The sequence below is a fragment of the Dipodomys spectabilis genome, unplaced genomic scaffold (assembly GCF_019054845.1).
Source record: "Dipodomys spectabilis isolate Male_0828 unplaced genomic scaffold, ASM1905484v1 ptg000024l, whole genome shotgun sequence".
Taxonomy (NCBI): domain Eukaryota; kingdom Metazoa; phylum Chordata; class Mammalia; order Rodentia; family Heteromyidae; genus Dipodomys; species Dipodomys spectabilis.
Window position 1 is genome coordinate 25,692,501 of NW_024870701.1, and position 20,031 is coordinate 25,712,531.

The 20,031-nt window shown below is 47.4% G+C and overlaps 1 protein-coding gene across 4 annotated transcripts in view; it reads left to right on the plus strand.

Annotated features, from left to right (window-relative positions):
- The window catches only part of Ctif (cap binding complex dependent translation initiation factor), a 230,929-nt gene that overhangs the window by 87,598 nt on the left and 123,300 nt on the right, over nucleotides 1–20,031 (plus strand). For all 4 annotated transcript variants that reach the window (XM_042675223.1, XM_042675225.1, XM_042675226.1 and 1 more), the window contains exon 7: nucleotides 15,815–15,891. In XM_042675223.1, coding sequence (XP_042531157.1) covers nucleotides 15,815–15,891 — 77 coding nt within the window. The remainder of the gene's footprint in view (nucleotides 1–15,814; nucleotides 15,892–20,031) is intronic.

Sequence of the window (20,031 nt, forward strand, 5' to 3'; positions counted from 1 at the left end):
CCTGGTGGTAGCCTGGTCTCAGAAGACCTCATATAAAGTATAGACTATCTTGCCAGTGCACATTTCAACAGTCCCTGCGCTCTGCAGTTCCTAAGAACCGTGTAGAACTTCGAGCTTTAGCCTCTCTTCTTAGGGGTTCCTGCCCATTTCTGGAATAGTCTGAAAGAAGCCAGGATACCCATAAGGTAGGCTGAGCAGTATTTCTAGCATGGCACAGGGACAATCCAGGAGCACAGCATGGCTGACAAGGAGCCAGTGTGCACACGGTTGTGTTGGTGGCTTCTCATCTCAGGAGTGCAAAGACCTGAAGGACAGAGCCCCTGGGGACATTCTTATTACCTGGAAGAGAAGTGCTTCCTTTCTAACCAGTCACTGACAAGGCTTTGCCCTACAGACCCTTTATCACATTGGATCTGGATATGTGACTTTCAGCTGGGGATTGCTGGAAAGGAACCCATGGAGGGGAGAACACTGGACAAAGACAAACTCAGGAGCAGGGGAACACTAACAATGAGTACATAGAGCAGATGGAGAAAACACAGGACACGTGGCTGTCTTACCCTGGTACCAGGCTAAGGAGTGGAGTATCCAGTGTTGGCACTTCTCCTTAGACATAGCCTCTTAAATACCACATGGTCCATGTTGCAAACAAGGAAACTGAAGATCCCAAAGAGGAAAGACTGCACCTGAGGCCACATAGCTAAGCCAGACACCAGAGTCCCCCAGCCCTGAGGCCTCCCACCACATATCCTACAGAGTTTGTTTTATAATGAATTGGAATGATTGGCCCTTGTAGAAGGCTCACAGGACATCTGTTTAATCATTTATTCTAGAATTTCCTAGGGATCTGTTGTCAAGTAGGTGTCTTTGAAAAGGCTTCATCGCTAAAGTGTCTGCACATAAAATGTTCTGTATAAAGGAAATTAGGAAAAAGAAGAAAGGAAATGACCATCATCAGAGCTGTCTCCTATCTCTGCACCCCCACTGCCAGGCCAGCCAGAACTTCAAGGTCATGTGAGCTGCACATACCAGCCCTGACTCCATAACAGAGGCTCCCTAGAGGCCCTTCTCAGCCCTGCCATGTCCAAGGTACAGAGAGATGGAGAGTTCAGTCAGAAAAATGCAGCAATTTGGGGGAGAGAAAGCCACTGGGCACTAGATTGCTCCTTTCATCTTGCAGTTGGCAGAATTGATATCTAGACAGGACAGTCTACCCTGAGCACCAGGGTAGACAGGACCTAGACAGGACTTCTACCCTGAGCTTTCTTCCTGTGGCTACTGAGGTCAGAGATCACCATACTCTGAGAGAGATACTCACAGTGTGGAAGGGCTCACGGCCAAGGGGATTTGCAGGAACCTAGTAGATGCCTTCACTCACCTATGCATGCCAGCCAGTCATCTTCCCAGAAATAGATGATCATTTTTATGGAAAAGTCATATTTGAAATGCAAGCCAACCGTCTGTGTTTTTCTTTAAAGAATTAGAAAAGATGCCCATAAGAAAGAAGCAGAGAGCCAGAGACAGAAGCTCATAAATCTCACTCAGCCCACCCATAGTGGCTACTTGGGGGCTGCCCACGTGAGGGGTAATTGTCCTTGTTCCACTGATCCTACCATTCTCTCTCTCGCTCTCTCTCTGTCTCTCTCTCTCTCTCACACACACACACACACACATGCATGCACATGTATGCATACACACATACATGTGCACACACACACACACACTCACACACACAATAAGCCCCAAGATTGCATGGAAGCATTTTCCAAACATACCAAGCAGTGTTGGGAAGCATCCATTGTAGTTCCTGTGGCCTCTGGGGGCTGTGCCGTGCCCTCTGGATTACTATTTGGCTTCAAAGTGTATGCTCTGGGTCAAAGCAGAAACATTTGCTTGGCAAGCAAAGAGAAGATATTCCTTTATGTGGCCCTTCCTGGCGGCATGAAGAGGAACATTGTTCCAGCAGGCCAGTACGTGGCGTGGTCAAGGAAATGCATCAGCCCTCTTTGCAAGGTCCTGTGAGGACACCCAAAGGGCAGTGGCATCCTGGGTCAGGCTGGCCATCCCCCGCAAGAGGCAAACTTGATTGGCTGATGATAGAGCATTAGACAAGATGAGCCCAGGAAAGAGCAAGCTGGAGGAAGCTTCTTAGACTATGGGACTTCAGGAAGAGATACCCTCTGACACTCGAGCCTCACGCCTCTAATCCTAGCTACTCAGGAGGCTGAGAGCTGAGAATCTCAGTTCAAAGCCAGCCCAGGCAGTTAAGTCCATGAGAATCTTATCTTCAATTAACCCGCAAAAAGCCAGAAGCGGAGCTGTGGCTCAAGTGGTAGAGCACTAGCCTTGAGCAAAAAAAAAAAAAAAAACCCAGAGACATCACCCAGGCCCTGAACTCAAGTCCCAGTACCAGCATGAGAGAGAGAGGGAGGGAGGGAGGGAGAGAGAGAGAGAGAGAGAGAGAGAGAGAGAGAGAGAGAGAGGAGAGAGAGAGAGAGAGAGAGAGAGAGACTTGAAATCCATTCAAATAATGGAAAGTTAGTGATTCTCCATACTACGTTTAGCCTGGTATAAAACTACTGGGCATCTGCCACATTGAGAAGAGTGGATTCTGAAACAATGTGCTGGTCCCCTCCAGCTGTGCCACACATTAGAATCATGTGTATGCCAAATGGCAGACCTGTGCCTTTACCTTCCCTCAGCAACTGATTAAACTGGGCCTGGGTCTTTTTTTTTTTTTTTTTTTTTTGTAATGAGGCTTGAACTCAGAACCTTGCGCTCATTCAGGACCTCATGCTCTCATTTGACTTTTTTTGCTCCGAATCTTGGTGCTTTACCACTTGAGCCACGCCTCCTCTTCTGTAGGTATTGGGGATTCTTCTCTTTCTCTAAGGGTTGCACATCATAGAACAAAAAAGGGAGCAGCCTTATTCTCCAAACTTTTAATCCATCAGTGCCGAGATCTCTGCCTTCTTGAAATGAATCGCACCCAGCCTTGGGATAGAATCATTAGTTCCTCTCTCTCCTGTAAGAATGTAGCATCCTTCAAAGCATCGGCAAACATGCGTGGCACTCAGCTCCCTGGGCCCCCTGGGAGGCGCTCATCATGCAGCACTGCGCACGTGCGTGTGAGCAGGCCAGGCATAGCGGCGGCAACACTGGCCTCTTTCCTCAGTATTTTTATTAAAGGAATCGAGTGAAGGAAATGTCTAGGAATAGACAATCTTCCTCAATTCCCTCAAAATAACTTCAGTGGAAACAATTGTGGTAACATCCATTCTGCTGGTATTGTTTCAGTCTACTGCAATCTGGGAAAAATTCTCCGGGCATTTCCAACTCAACTGGGAATGAACTTGACTTCCAGAAGTCTGGAAACAAAGGAACTGTGCTCCAGGACTGCTCTGAGTGTTCAGGGTCTTGCTGGAGCCAAAGACAATCCTCTCTCTTTCCCTTTAGGGACGTGTTTGCTTCATGTCTTTGCATTTTCCCATGGATGCCATCCGGGGGCCATTACCAAAGAAGTTTATTTTAACCACACTTGGTCGTCTAGAGTTCCCTCCAGTCAGTTATGCAGGGCAGAGTTTCTGTGATGCTTTGCCCCAAAGCCAGTCCCCTCCTGACGGTGCCTTCCCGTGCTCAGGCCTCCATCTGCATAGCAGGTACCCATTCTCAGCCTGAGACATGGCCCCCACCAGTTTTCCTGAGCCCCCGCTTCTCTTCCTCAGCACCTCTATACCATTCCTGCTTTTCCTGATAGTCTGTCCTCCTCAAAAAATCACCCTGTACCCTGCCTCAGTTCTCTCTGTCTCTTCTCTCTGTAGACGCATCCTGCAGCCCTCCACTAGCAAACAAGCCAAACCTGGATCCCTGAACTGGTTTTCACTTCCTCTGCCATTCATGCTTGCCATCTACCTCCCCTTAATGGTTACCCCAAAAATTTCCAGGATAACTCTGCCTTCCTGTCAATTTATTCTTTAAGGAAAAAAGAAAACACCTGCGCTTATTAATTAACTAAATTAACTAATTGGCTGTTTTTGTAAAAAATAAAACCATGAGAGGTGCTTCATTCCTATTTCTGGCTCACCAGACATGAAGACTAATTTCCCTCTTATATCTGCATGCTGCCTTAAATCCTCTCCCTACCTTCTCGTGGCCCCTAGTTCTTTCATCCCATAGAGTTTATATTGTATCCCCCCCACTCCTTTTCATTTCTTTCTTTTCTTTTCACCAGTCTTGGGGCTTGAAGTCAGGGCCTGGGCACTGTCCCTGAGCTTCTTTTGCTCAAGGCTAACGCTTTACCACTTGAGCCACAGTGCCATTTCAGGCTTTTTCTGTTTATGTGGAACCCAGGGCTTCATGCATGCAAGGCATGCACTCTACCACTAAGCCACATTGCCAGACTCCCTCCTGCCCTCCTACCAACCCCCGCCTCTTTTCTAAGAAGCTTCTCCTGACTGCGTTGTTAGAACATTCTAGAATCTCAGCCTTCTTATCATTTCCCATACTTCTGCGAGCATACAACTAGTAAGCAGGTCTGATTGGCATGCAGACTCCAATTCAGGGGGACCAAGGTGAGGCCCAGACTTCTGCATCTCTAGCCAGCTCCCAGATAATGGGATGAGGCCAGTCCATGAACCACACACTCAACAGAAAGACCCTAGAATAGTAGTTCTCCTTTCTGCTACACATCGGAATCATGTGATGGAAGGTTCTGGAAGAGACTGCTACCAGTCTGCTACTACCACGGCCACCCTGCCAGACCTTCTGATTTTATTGTCATGCAGTATAACCCAGACTTTGGGGATTTTTGTTAGACCTCCCAGAGTGACTGTAATTTGCAGTAAAGTATGGGCAACACTGTCTTAGTGTATATAGCAAATATCTGTGCCTAACATTGTCTCACTTGTAGATTACACTCTCAAGCAGGATCTTGCCCCTTTTTTTTAATAGGATGTATTGATTGACTGCCTTTTAGGTTCTTATCTTCTTTTTTTGTGATTAAAACATGTTAATAGAGCATATATGGCTAGTAGGGAACCATATTTTTCATCAAAGGCAATTTTAAAATGAAGTCTTAGATCTTTCCAGAGCATAATGGAATCTGCCATTGCCAGCCCTGGCTATGTGACGAGGTTTCTGGAGTCTGGGCATGTCTTCTCCCCTTACTCCTCAGCCCCCAGGAGCTGAAACCCAACTGCTTAGCTAGCTTTATCCAAACTGCTGTCCCTCCTGCTTCCTCAGGCTCTGAGGCAGTGGTTCTCAACTTGACCATTTCCTGGGAAGCTTTTAAAATCTCTGGTGCCCGGGCAGTACCTGCATCTTCGTCTATCAGAGTTCTCTGCAGTGGGACGTGAACAACAGGAAGTATGCAGGTTTCCCTAGAGCTGTCAATGAGCAGCTGACTTGAAAGCCACCACCTTGGGGATTTTACTGATGAAAATGTAAATGCACGGGCTGAGAAGGTGGTTCAGTGGTAGAGTGCTTGCCTTGCATGCATGAGGCCATGGGTTCAATTCCTCAGCACCACCTAAGCAGAAAAAGGCAGAAGTGTGGCACTGTGGCTCAAGTTGTAGAGCGCTGGGCTTGAGCTGAAGAGCTGAGGGACAGCGCCCAGGCCCAGAGTTCAGGCCCACAACCAACCAAAAAAAGAAAAAAGAAAATGTAAATGCAATCCATTTGTCTCCCTGGGGTGGGGGGGGGGGGGGCGGGGAGTGAGTTTGTAGGGCCCTTCCCTGAGAGTAGTAGTGAAGACAGTGTGGGAATGCAGGAAACCATAACTGACTGGGAAGAAGAGAGAACAGCACTGCAGTGAGCCTCCCCCAAAGCTCCAGAGCAGGTGGGGTAGGTTGGGTTCTGACTGAGGGCCTTACCCAGCATTCCATGATCTCTTTGTAAATAAAGTTTTATTGGAACATGGCCCCAGAGCTCTGTCTGCTTTTACTATAAGATGGCAAATTTGAGTGCTTATGACAAAGACCACATGGCCTGCAAAGCCTAAAATAGTATTTGATGTCTTACAAGGCAAGCTTGCCAGCCCCTGTACTAGGGTGTGACCTTGCCCTAGACGTCTGAACTTCAGGCTGTGCATCCTCCCCTGTGCTGGCACTGTTTTAAACAATTCCTTAGACCCTGTGGCTTTTAATGGTGCTTAAGCAAAGCTGAGTGTCTTAATAGATATATGGAAAGAAGTCCTGATTGGGTCATAATGGGAGTCCTCTCAGGCCTTGGGGAGAAAGGCCCTGGTAGTAGGTGCTGCAAGCTGCCACCCTCTGTCCCTAAGAATTCTCTCTGGGTGATCCCAGTATACCATACCCAAGCTATTGTCTATTCAAGGGCTGAAGCTCTGGAGATCCACATCAAAATTTGATAGACTCCACAGGTTGGACAGCCTAGACAGGGATAGGCTCCATTCCTGTCCAACAAAGATGGTTTCCAATTAGAAGTGGCTGCAAAAGCAGAGCTCCTAGAGAGGATGAAGGCAGGGAGCTGTGCTTCCAGAGCCTTATAGAGGTAGAGGAATGGAGGTAGAGGCCAGGAAGTGTTTGGAATCTGAGCTTCAATATCTTGAGTCCAGACTCTTGGATTTTCCTCTGTTCCTTCTTGAACCATCATGGTGTTCCTAAAAGTAGGTCAAATCACTGTCTGTTCCAGTGATATGGAGGGAAATAGATACCAAGTAGGTCATCAGAGCTGATTCTGTCTACTGAGCCTGCTGACCCAAACCAATGGCTCCCTGGTGCGGGTCACCCATAAAGACCCTTTGATGTGGCAGGGAACCCTTAACAGTCCTCACCCACATGACAGAAAGTCAGCCTGCTTTCTGGGAAGGGAATAAGTCACCAAAATTGTGAAATGATGGAGTAAGCTGTGGTTAGAAAAGTGCAATTTGTGTTCTTGAAATACCTGGATTCACAGAAAAATTAACACATTGAAGGTAATTGTTTAATTTACCAAAAAGATTTTAATTTCCTGCTACAGTTAAAACATAGTTCCATGTGGAAATTTTTCTGTAAGTAGCTTTGTGGGAACTTTATGGAGGTCTGTTTTCCTGATTGGCAACTTATCAATTATACTTTTTAATTCCTGTAATTTTAATTTTGGATGACACTCTTATCTAGCAGGTCTTTTCTTTTCCCTTGGTATTGACCATATTAACAGTTAGCTCAGCAATTAGCTAAACTACTGTTATAGCAGTTAGCGCATATTGACAGCAATCATTGTCTGATATAGAAAGAGAGAGATTGGCCGGGTAGCAGTGGTTTTGTCTGTAATCCTAGATATTCAAAACACTGAGATCTGAGCCTGGCAATAAAGTCTGTGAGACTCTTATCTCCAATGAGCCACCAAAAGCTGGAAGTAGCAGTGTAGTTCAAGTGGTAGAGTGTCAGTCTTGAACAAAAAAAGCTAAGGGACAGCACCTAAGTCCTGAGTCCAAGCTTTAGTACCAGCACCAAAAATAAAGAAAAATAATAATAATGATAAAGTAGTAGTAGTAGTAGTAATACAGGAAAGAGATGGAATTAATGGGGTGTGTAGTATCAAAACCCAATAACAGCAACCCTATGAATTTGTGCTTCAACTGTGTGTGTACTATGAATGGGGGTCATAGCTTGTTTAAATACCTTCATTCTGAGCCAGGCACTGGTGGTAATCCTAGCTACTCAGGAGGCTGAGATCTGAGGATCATGATTCAAAGCCAGCCCGGGCAGGAAAGACCATGAGACTCCTATCTCCAATAAACCACTAGAAAACCAGAAGTGGTGCTATGGCTCAAGTGGTAGAGTGCTCGCCTTGAGCTGAAGAGCTGAGGGACAGTGCCCAGGCCCAGAGTTCAAGCCCCACAACCGACCAAAAAAACAAAAAATCTTCATTCTGTGTTCATTCATTTTCTAACTCCATCGACATCTTTGTTAGGTGATGATACTTTGCAATATTCGAGACCTGCCATAAACATGGGTCCCCTGCCTTAGATCCCAGGTAGAAACTTGTAAGATTGCTGGTCTTGTGACTGGCACTTAAAGGAATATTATACTATTTTGGATCCTCAGCCTGTGCAGATATGTTTAAGCATTTAGCGAACTTTGAGTTGATGCCTGAGTTCCATCCTTGCTTGGTTTCTTTAGATGAGCTGTTTAATTTATCCCATCTTTCTTTTCTTCACCTGTAGAGGATGGAGCAGGGCTTCAACAGGTTTAAATTCATTAAATATATATATATATATATGTATATATATATATGTATATGAAAATCTTAACCCAGTGTCTATCTCAAGAAATGAGTCATTGTGATTTTCACTTTATCACTGTGATAGCTTATTCTCCAGCAGACATCGGTCCGCTCCTTCTATGGCAAGGAGACTTTCTGAACATCTTCCAGGAAAATGGAATTGCTCACTCACTAGAGGGAGTGCATTTATGGGGCAGGCCTGGAGGGGCAGGAAAGAGCCTGCCCTCTAGCTTCCCCTCATTGTTGGGCCAGCTCCTCCGCGTGTGACCTGGCACCAGGATGCTCCAGCCTCACCTTAGCATCTCTTGTCTTAATCTCCTTGCCACCCTGTGATGGCCCAGAAAATAGATATTAAAAAGAAGAGCAGGCAGGATTTATCCAGGTGTCCAAACTGTTTTGTCTTCTCTTCTTTCTCAACTAGCCATTTCATTGTCCATAGATGCACTGAGCATCTCGGATACCTAAAATATGGATAGAGGTGGAGCTAAGGAGCTAAGGGTAAGATAGGACCCCAAGGAATCCATGGAATCCCCCAGACTTTGTTATGGTCAACCCACAAATCTAGGACAGAGCAGCGTGGTCCCTGGGTTCTTCAATCAACCATTGTAACCCAGGAGAGACCATTGGGAGCTAAGGCTGGTCTACCCTCCAGGATCCTGTATGCATCCATGCCTTGAACTGCCAGGATGGCACTCCTGGTCTCAAGTGTCCTGGCCTCTATTGCTTGTATGAATCCTCTAGATATAGTTCTCTCTTCGTGGACACTGTCATCGCCACAGTCTGTCTGGCCTCAGCTCTGTGGATGGAGGGTGCCTTTGGATCCTTCTCACTATGGACTAGGCTGGCCTTGAGCACATTCCTATTTGGGCACAGCAAATCTGTATTCCAGAACTGGCCAGGTACATTCCTGTATGTCATCTTCTTCAGTTTCTAGCACCTTCCCTAATTCCTGCAATGAAAAGTGGCTATTGGTTTAAGCAGAGGAAACTGAGGCTTAGAGAGGCAGCATTGGAGCCTGACCAGACCTGTCTGCTGACTTGCTTCTAGAACCAAGTTACCAGTGAACAGTTGCCTTGGTCCTCAGAGATCTAGTCTGACTGAGGACTGCTATCTTGCCTTGAGAGCTGATAAAGCCATCAAAGATGTGACTTCCTGCCCAGCTGAGCTATTGTCTGGTTATAGACCACACGCGATTGGCCAGGTCCCTGCATCACCTGGGGGTTCTCCTAGCCTGTGATAGGTAGAAAGTACATGGTGCAACTCTGGCCCATTGAGGGTCACTAGTCATCTTAACTTTTCATCTCAAGGCAGTTTTGGAGGTCCACAAGGCCCTATGGCAGACCCCAGAGGCGACATGGGAAGGAATCATGGCTCCCTGAGCTCCTAAGAGTTTATAGCTTGGCTGCGGGAATAAAGATGAACAATACCTGGACAGACTACACCATGGGATAGAGGGCTAACAAATTCACCCAATATACTGTGCAGCCAAATGGATTCGTTTTCACGTGAATTTGGATTGGCTTTGCAAAGCTGGGCATTTGTGCTAATGGCAAAGGCTGGATAGGATCTCAGGGATGGATAGAGATGAGAAGCTGCTTTAGGCCAAGGAATTTGTATGTTGAGGTGGGGTGGCAGGCACATGGGTAGAGTGGGGCAATGGATGTCCCCGAGTGACCTTCTTCATACTACTCAAAACCCCAGTGAAGGCCCCGGTTCTGGCCCCAACCCAGATTGCCTTCTGCTACATTTCCATAAATAGAAGTTGAAAGTGTCTGTCAAGGCCAGCGGGTGGTGGGGGCAGTGGCTGACGCTTTTCCTTTGGGTGGGCCGCTCCTTACTTATGAACAGGGCTATTGCAAAGGATCCAAGGGGTCCCTTGGGGTCCTTGGCTCCACAGAAACCTGTCCAGGGTCCCCAAATCAAGTCCATCTTGTAGAAAACCTTTTTGTTCACCACAGAGCCCTCATATCTGTCAAGGTTAAGTTCATTTGGAGGGAGGCTGTGGCAAGGGATGGTGGAAGGCTTTGAGCAGCCTCTGGGTCTCTTCCCTGTCAGCATTTATCTATGTTTTCCTATCGGGACTCCAACTAAGGCATTGTTTTCTTAAAGAGTCTCTGCTGATTAAAAATAAATAAATTAAAAGAAAAAAAATTAGAAAACCACCCATTTAAACATGGGTGAGTCTGCCCACTCCCTTGCCCTTCTTTCTGAAACAGGTCAGCTTCTCTGAATAGCCCTGCAGCCTAGAGATTCCAGGAATTTTAGAAACATTACCTGTTTAATGCTTGGACGTGACCCACACATCCTGCCCACGTGGAAGACCTGGGTAGGATAACTTCTTAGAAGCTATGAGAAAACATGACCCCCAGCGGGAGGAAGCCTCTGCTATTAAGACCAGCTTCTTGTCAGAAGAGCTGAGCTGTGGATTTTCATGATGTTTACTTCTTAGGACATCTCCTCAAGCTGGGCTGGAGGTGGTGGGAGACGGCCAGCCCTGAGCTAGCAGGCTCTGGACTCAGCCAGGAGGATCTATCCTGGCACCACGATGCTCATGGTTTGCCCAGAGGGCATGGCAGGCACTGGCTATCCGCTAGTGCCAGACAATCTGTGATGCCTTCCACACCAGGACAGGGTATATTCAGGAGAGGAGGAAGCCAGTGGTTTCCATGTGTTTAATAGTCATTCTTGGTACTACAGCTTGAGAGAGTCAATATGAAATCTCATGAACAAAATTTCCAAAAGCCAGAGGGAAGAGTTGCTCTCCAGGTGTGATGGAGTAGATGGATATGTCAATGAGTACAGAGCCGAGCTTACTTGGTCAGGAGCCTGGTGTAGACACCTCTTTGCTCAAGACCACTGCCACTGTCTTGGCTTGGGCTGGGTTGCTCAGTCTTCTCCAGCCCACACTAGTAAAGTCACACATTTAGTGCTATAGCTCTAGTCTGAAATCGGAAGGAGCTTAACATAGCAGGATTAGGACTTTCTTGTATGGGTGTGAGTTCATACTAGGCCTTGAACTCAACGCTGCAGTTCTTATCACTTTAGTCCCAGTTCCACTTCTGGCTTTTTAGTGGGTGATTGTAGATAAGAATCTCACAGACTTTTCTGCCTGGGCTAACTTTGAACTGAGATCTTCAGATCTCAGCCTCTTGAGTAGCTAGGGTTAAAGGTGTCAGCCACTGGTGCCTAGCACTTTTTTCCTTCTTAAAGAGCCATTGTGTGAGAAAGAAAACTAACTTCTCTGAACCAAAGCCACAGAGAAGTGTCTCAGTTCCCGGGGCTAGGACCATCCGGGTGTCTTAGGCTCCTTTTCCTTACTTCTGGTGGCTCTGACAGTTCTTGCTTCTAGCTACATCACTCCAAACTCTGTCTCCATCTTCCCTCAGCCTCTGTTGGGTCTTAGGATCCAAACTTTTTTCTTACAGTGACACCACTGGTTGGATTTAGGCTCCAAGCTAATCTTACATGACATCATCTTGGCTTGATTATATTTGCAAAGACTCTTTTTCCCAATGTCACATGCAAAGCACCCAGCATGAGGACTCTTAAGAAGCCTTTTGCAGTAGGGAAATACAGTTCTATCCACTGCACAAGGTAAAGAGGGCTATACAAAGGGCCCCAAGCCATACTTTTGTCAGGACTTCCAGTGCTGTCTCTTGAAACCCAGGCTTGCTTGCTCTCCTGCCTCTAATCAATACCTTAGGGTTCAAATTAGTATCACTCCTCCCCCTTGGCAAAGTCTTCCTGGACTCTCTCCAAGGAGGTGTCCTGGGTCCTTCCCTGGTTGTAACCCATGGCATAGAATAGATTCCTTGTTTGTGGTTCCTTGAGCCCCCCTCTAGGAGTAAGATGGTCTTTTTCATTGTGGTCTTTTCCATCTAATGTACATAATAGGCCTCCAACTACTGTTGGGTGAAGAAAAACCATGGAGGAAGGGATAAGTAAATGGATGGATGGATGGATGTTCACTATTCCCAGAATAAGAGGTCTTCCTGACCTTCCACCTCACCCCTGCTTTTCTCGTCCCCTGGCCTGCCTAGTTTTGTTCCATAGCAAATCGCTGTCACTTATTACACATACTGTATGCTTGTTTGGTGCTCTCCATCCTCTAAAATGTGTGCTACAGAAGTAAGTACTGGCTTTTTTTTTTTTCATCACCACATCCATAGTGACTACATATTACAGGAGGCTGGCATCCATGGGTCAGAACCATGATTGCTCCAAGTGGCTGAGATCTGAGGATCACAGATTGAAGCCAGCACAAGCAAGAATGTCTGTGAGACTTTCATCTCCAATTGGCCACCAAAATGCCAGAAGTGAAACCCTGACTCAAGTGATTGAGCACCAGCCTTGAGCAAAAAACTAAGGGACAGTGCCTATGCCCTGAGTTCAAGCCCCAGTACCAACACACACATACACACACACACACACACACACACACACACACACACACACACAATCATAGAATGTACACATGAATGGAAGGGTAATGCCCAGGTTCTGAGTTCAAGCCCCTGTATGCACACATACCATCATAGGATAGACAGACAAGGGAAAGGGTAATGCTATTTGCATGGGCAGACAGATGCATGTGGAAGAGGAGGGGAGAGCTGTCATCTCGGATCAAGGCCCTCGTAACCCCAGCCAGTTCTAGGACCAGAGCTCTGCTGGGGTCTGCCTTTAATTCCTCGGAATGCCCAGTGTGTCTGGACTGATTTTATATAACATGTTTTACAACCAAAACAATAATGTGTTGCTCCTTGGGGCTGTATCTTATACCTGCACTGACCTCCGGAGGGAGAGAGGGGGAGAGAGAGCATGCATGTGCACACATGCATAAGTACTGTGTGCATGCATATGTACATGTAAATGTGTGTGCATGTGTGTCTCACATGTGCTCTGCCAGCCCGTGTAGAAGAATTCTCATCCCTCCATCCCCACCTGCAGTCTTTATAATCTACTTGTGTCTGGGGCCTGCTTAGTTATGGGAAGTGGTCAAGGGTTGGACGGAGGAAGAACTTTAACCAGGTCTCAGAGCCAAAAGGAGTGTGGTCTCTCTTAAAGAAGCTGAGGAGTGGGGTGGAGATGGGAAGGGATGGGAAGAGGAAACAAAGGAGGAGGCAACAATGCTTGATAAGAAATGTACTCATTACCTTGCCCATGTAATTGTAACCCCTCTGTACAGTATTTTCACAATTTAAAAAAAAAAAAAAAAAAAAAAGCCGAGGAGCTGGTTGGACTAGTGGCAGTCCTGGATTGGGTCATGGGCACATGGGCTGTGGGATGACCACAGGCACCTTGGAGAACCCAAGACTGGTTCTTGCTCCTGGGGAGGAACTCGTCTCTAGACTGATGTCCACATGGGCCTCTTTCAGAGCAGGGAGTTGTGTTGAGCAAAGAGCCAGGTCTATTGGATATTCTCAAGGATGCTCTGACACAGAGAGGTAGCACCTGTCTGAAAAGTAGGTGCATCTCTGGTCTGAAGCCAGCGTACCATCTGTCCAGGCCAGGCTACCAGGAGCAGCAACTGAGACTTCTTTCTTGTAGACTCCTCATCGGTCATTCCTGACATCAAGTGCCCCTATCTACCAAACCACCCCATCTCACTAGTCATGGACTGGGCTACTGTGTCCTGGAGATCGCATGGCAGGAGCAGAGGGCACTTTCCCTGTGACTGTATGATCTTCTCTGTAGTTCTGGGGGCAGGTGAGGATCTCTGAAGAGGTCAAGTCCAGAGGGCAGCTCTGCACTGCTACTGCCATTGTGGGAAGAAGCCAGGATGTAGTTCGGAGCCCAGGACCATGAGGCCAGACTGAGAGGTCTGGCATCTCCTGACTTGTGTTATGCCAAGTTCTGTGGGCAGCTCCTTCTGTGCAGCCCCAGTGCTGAGATCCCATTCTGCTGCCAGCTCGGGAGGGAGCCTTAGCTTCCTGTCCATTGTCTACTGGAGGCACACCCCATGTGTTCCTGAAGTGACCTGGGCAGACTGGGAGGGAGGGAGGGAGGCAGAGAAAGGGAGGGAAGGAGGGAGGGAAAGAATAAGGGAAAGGGGCCAGCTGAGAGCCTGGCCAGGGTGGGACAGGGAAAATGAGAGAGGAAGACTTGGTGGTTTTCCTTGTTTGCGTTTTGTATTAAAGAAAACAAATAATATCCTTTGAGAAAACCATTAAACAAAGCACATCCTAAAGTCCCCAGAGACCCATTGTGGCTGCCTGGAGCCCGGAATTCATTCATGCCTTTTTGGTTAGATTATTAGAAGCAAGAAAGACAGGAGGTGGGAAGGAAGGATGCTCATTAAAATATAGTTTGAAATGTGTCTTTCCCTCCCTGAACTCAATAGATGTCTGGGCCAAATGGCGGTAACTCCAAAGTCCTGACCTATTGTCCTCCCCCTGTTACCACAGCTAGGATCAAAATGTTGCCCACCTCTCATCCTGATTGGAGGCTGAGCCCAGTGAAGACAGACCAGTCAGGTCCTCCCATGGCCCCCAGTGCACAGGGCTGCAGCCCACAGAACTGCCATCACGCATGCACTAAATGATCTCCCTGGACCTCAGTCTTTCTGCCTGTTAAGTTGAGGTTGCGGCCAAATGGATGCCCACTGACCTTCTCTAGCAGAGTGGGCTCTGTGGCTTCTTTCTAACCCTGTTTATGTCTAGATATGCAGGTGGTCACACTTACTTTGAGCCTCTGTGTCAGGAGCTATACTTGGGTCTCCAGGCCCAAGCCAGGTCACCTCTCCCCCAGACCCCTAGGTACCAGACCTAGGAACCCCCTATTCTACCTCAGGCTCCCCAGTGGAATGGCCAGGTCCCCATCAGAACACATTTTCCTGTGGGGATGGAGATGGTAGGATCATGGAAAGAACAGAATTTTCAGTAACACAAGGTCCTGCATTCTGAGTAGAAGGTCTCTTCTCAACCTTGATGTGGATGTAGAAGTAGTTGCCATGAGGACAATATGCAAAAGACCATCTTTAGAATTTCCCTACTCCCTCCCTTGAAACTTAAAAAAGCATTTAGCAATTTGCATGTTTTCCCTAAATAATTCCCAGATAATATAAGAAGAGGCTGTTGGGTAAAATTGTGCAGGAGAGCCTGGCCTCGGATCAGGATCATTTCCTGGTCCTCTCAGTCCCACAACAGAAGGTCATGGCATTCTCATATTTTTAGGAAACTGGAGATGGAAGGGGAAGCCTGTCCCTGTCCTACAGCCAGAGCGATTGTGTATTGAGCCCTTGTGGAGGAGTATGTGTAGTGTTCTGGATTGGGGTTCCACAGGGCCTGCTATTCCCTCTCTGTAAGATATGGAACAACTCTCCCAGCTCTTTGTACTCAGCAGCCTCACCTGTATTTGAGGGTGTAACAATGAATTCTGATTCCGCTCCATCCTTTGAGGCTAGGATTCCAGCACTCTCGCCTGATGGGAAATTCACTGAGGCTAGTGTTTTCCTATTTTCCTGTCTGGATTTGGCGATCAGAGCCTAAGCTCTCCTGTCCTCCTGTCTTGGATGTGTCATGTTCATTGTGGCTCACACCCCTCTGCTCTTGCAGAAGTTATTCACATCTCCTCTCTCCCCACATCACAGGGATACCACCCGATGCCCCATGAAGTGGAGATTGCACATACCAAGAAGCTGTTCCGGAGGAGGAGAAATGATCGAAGGTAGGAGAGACCAGTGGATGCTGGCATTTCTTTTCCTGTCAGCCCTTGTGATAGGTCAGTCCTGGCTTGTGCTTATAGGCTCAGATTTATGAGATAAGATTGGTGAAGTCTGGAGACTGCTTGCCAGTCCAGGATTTCCATACAGCCGCCACAGCTTTTTTGACCCAAGTACTGGATCCCTTCAAGAGTCCAGTGGAGAGCTCACCTTCCCCCCCCCCCCGCCCCCATTTCCTCTTCCTGGGAATGGGCAGTGCCCATTTACAGGTTAGGAGAAGCACTCTTTCTGCTGACCTCCAAGCAGCACCAGGTCCTCAAAGAATAGGTCCTCAAAGAATAGGACCTATGGGCATGTTTAACAGCATGGCCTCCAGGAGGCTCCCTGAGCTCACAAGTCGTTCCTTCTCCCCAGTGGCTGAGTGTACAAGCCAGCTGTGCTCTGACAGACAACACACTGATGTACTGCTGTTCCCAGTGCCCGGAGCCATGAGCCAGGCTCTGTCGTGGGGCTCCGAGCACTGGGGGACACACAAAGGATAGGAAAGGAGTGATAAGAAGTCCCTGGATAGGAACAAAGTATTGAGATTGCAACCAGGAAATGTGTGCATCTATTTCCTACCAGGCTTTTTTTTTATGTACAGAGGTCTTCAAGATACAGTTTAAGCTAAAAAAAGAAAAATCCAGGTGTAGAACAATATTTGTTGTGTGCAGCTATTTGTGCAAAAGGGGAATTAGAGGGTTTTTTTTTCCCCCACTTGAATGTGCATAAATTATTTCTGGATGGAAATCCAAAACAAAGAAAGAAAGAACAAAAAGGCTTATGCCTGACGAATTAAAATGAGGTATTCCCCTGTAGGGAGTTTATTCTTAGAAAAAAAGGTGAAGGCTTGTGGTTTTAGCTTTAATGAACAGAGAATATTCTCTAAGAGACAAGAAACATCTCACTGACATCTCTCACTGGGAAACCTGCCCTTAAGCTGCTGGAGATCTCCTGGAGACTGAGGGGTGTGTTTGACCCGGTCTGATCCCTCCCTAAGCGTGCAGTCCCCAAGCCAGGAGTAAGAGGTGTGGTCACAGGTTGGACCTATGATGGCCACCAGAATGCTTGTCATCCAGGAGTAGATTTAATAGATCTGAAAATATTCACAGAGAACAGTGAATGTCCAAGCAGCTGGGAAGCAGGCAGCCCTGGCTTAGCAGTCAGAACCACCAGGCACTTCATGTGGAACCACTAGGCATGACAAGGGAAACTTGAGCTGATAATTGGACCAAGCCTGTTCCTGCCGTACCAGGGTACAGATAATTACATTGTGTGTATAGCCTTACATGGCTTCAATTCCTAGTTCCGAGGATCCTGATAGAAGGAAGAAGTAGGGGACACCCCTAAAGGAATAGTGGGATTCACAAGGGGCGGAGAAAATGTCAGGGGGAGCACTGCCTCCCCCAGTGTTCGTGGAGAATCCCCAGTGCGAAGGCTTCCCTGTCCAGGCAGTGGTAACCAGCTTAGCCCCACATCTTCCTTTCTGAGCTCTGAAGAAGTCCCCAGGACAAGGACAGGCCTCTGGAAGGCAGCAGCATGACCCAGGAATGTAGAAAGAGGAACCCCCATGCCATACAAGGATGGGGAAGTCCAATTTCCCCTGCGCCTTGCTCGCTCATGGTAGCTAATGCCCAGGGTAGGTCGGCACACCTCGCAGAGGATGTGGGCTGGGCTGCTGTCCAAAGCAAGGCAATAAAGATGATTAAAGGGATGGAAAGTATGTCCTGTGAGGAGAGCTGGAGGACTGGGGCCAGGAAAAAGAGGAAAGAGCATCCACATCGTGAAACTCGTGGAAGATTCACGTGGAGGGATGGGCGCAGCTGCGTCTGTATCCATAGAGACTCAAACTAGAGGAAGACAGCCAGAATGTGACCACTGGGGTCAGAAGTAGCAGATGAAGACTGAATCAAAGTGTGTGCTAGGTAGGAATCCCATTCCTCATTCCCATTTCAGAACACAGCTCAATCCATCACTCATGGTCCCCTTGAAGCCTTTGTGGAATGGCCAGGCAAAAGGACTCCCAGAACAAAGTAGGCAAGAGTGTAGTTTAAGGACTTCAGTGTCCAAACACAGAGGCCTCCTCAGCCTTTCCTAGGTTGCAGGAAAGTTGCAGGCCAACTCTGGCCCTCTCTGTGGATGATCTTCGGTAGAGACCTTGCTAAGTGACAGACCTTTAGATTTGACCTTGATAATTCACACAACTGTACAGATGTGCTAACTTTGCTAATATTTTAGATTTAAACCACACTGCCAAGGGCGTTCATCCCCTGAGCACACCAGGTGAGCAGAGTCAGGCTTAGTGGCTTAGGAGCACCTTGGATGCTGACCTTCTGTCACATGAAGGAAAATGGTCAGCTGGATTCCCCGCCCCACCCCCCTCCATGTCCCTGTGGCCCTTCTGAGCATGCCTGCAGGGATTTGTGACTTCCTGTCTTTCTGCAGAGAGGCTGGAGTTGAGGTCCAGGAGCTGCCCTCTCCATATAGCATGTAATGTAGTTGTGCCTGAAACATTGCTAGCAGCCAGGCAGACATTCTCAAGGTGGAAGCTAGCATTCTTGCCTTCAGGGAAGGTGGCATTATGTCTCAGACCAACCTGACTCTGCAGGTGTTTCTAATGGGTCCTTTCACAATTTTGTCCTGTCATCAGAGGCTGTTAGGGAACTTAGTCACTAAGCACTATAAGCTTAGGCTCTTGAATTACAAGCAGAATATGAATCCCTTCTCTGCTTACCAGCTCTGGGCCCTCCCAGCAAATTATTTCACCTCATGAAAGTTCTTATTTCTCCTTTTGTAAAATGAATCCACTAAGCTGGGCACCAGTAGTTCATGCCTGTGATCTTAGGAGGTTGATTCCTACAGGATCGTGGTTCAAAAACAGCCCAGGCAGAAAGTTTCATGACACTCCATCTGCAGTTAACCAGCCAGGTACCAAACTAGAGGCATAGCTCAAGTGGTAGAATGCCAGCAGTGAGCAAGAAAGCTGAGTGAGAGTACACGGCCAGAGAGAGAGAGAGAGAGAGAGAGAGAGAGAGAGAGAGAGAGGTTCACTAACTAGAATGCTTATACAAGCTCATTCTTTCAAAGCATCTAGGAGTGGTCTTGTGGTCTGCACAATGGTCTAAGGTACCCAAAAAATACTCCAAGGAATCATGGAATAGAATCTTTGGAGCTAGCTGGGCTTTTTTTTTTTTTTTTAATGTTGGTCATGGGACTTGAACTATGGGTCTGGATGCTGTCCCTGAGCTCTTCAACTTAAGGCTAGTGCTCTACCACTTGAACCACAGCACCACTTCCAGATTTCTGGTGGTTAATTAGAGATAAGAGTCTCATGGGCTTTCTCCTGCCCGGGCTGGCTTTGGACCACATCTGAGATCTCAGCCTCCTGAGTAGCTAGGATTACAGGCATGAGCCACTGGATCCTGGCACTAGCTAGGCCTTTAACACAAGACCTCGCTAGCATACTAGGTTTGCTTTGGAACCCAGGAAGCCTACTGTACACTGCTCCGAGGCTAGGTCAATGAGATCAATTGTTCCCTCTGCAGGATCCATAGCCATGACCTACCTTACCACAAGCTGGCAGCCCAGGAGAGCTCCTCCATAGCAGCCATCTGCAGGCTCCCCTACCTTTCCCTGGGCTGTTTCAAGGAGCTCCATTCATGATTGTAGTTGAGTTGTGTGTGTTTTCCCCTCATTTTTCAAGGGGGCCAGAGAAGAGAAGAAGCACATGGCCGATTAAGAGGTCTTTCTCCTTAGGAATGTTCTCAAACTACTTGTTTATTTTTGGAAGCTAATAAAAGATGACAGATTTCAGACAAAATCATACGTTTTATGATATGAATGTAATAAATGAACATTCCATGAATTCCCTCAAAATATAGGATGGCTTTGGTGCTCTACCCCTACTCTTTTGAAGACCTGCTGCTTGAAAGGTAAACCTGCCAAGTTTACCTACCTCCCCGCAAAGCTCCCTGCCTCCAGCATGCCCGCAGAGGAGCAAATTCATGACAGGACTGAATCCTGCTCCATAGCCTCTGTTAACCTTAGTGAACCTCAGAAGGTTGCTTACCTTACCTCACCTCTGAGGGGTGCAGGGAGCGTTCCTC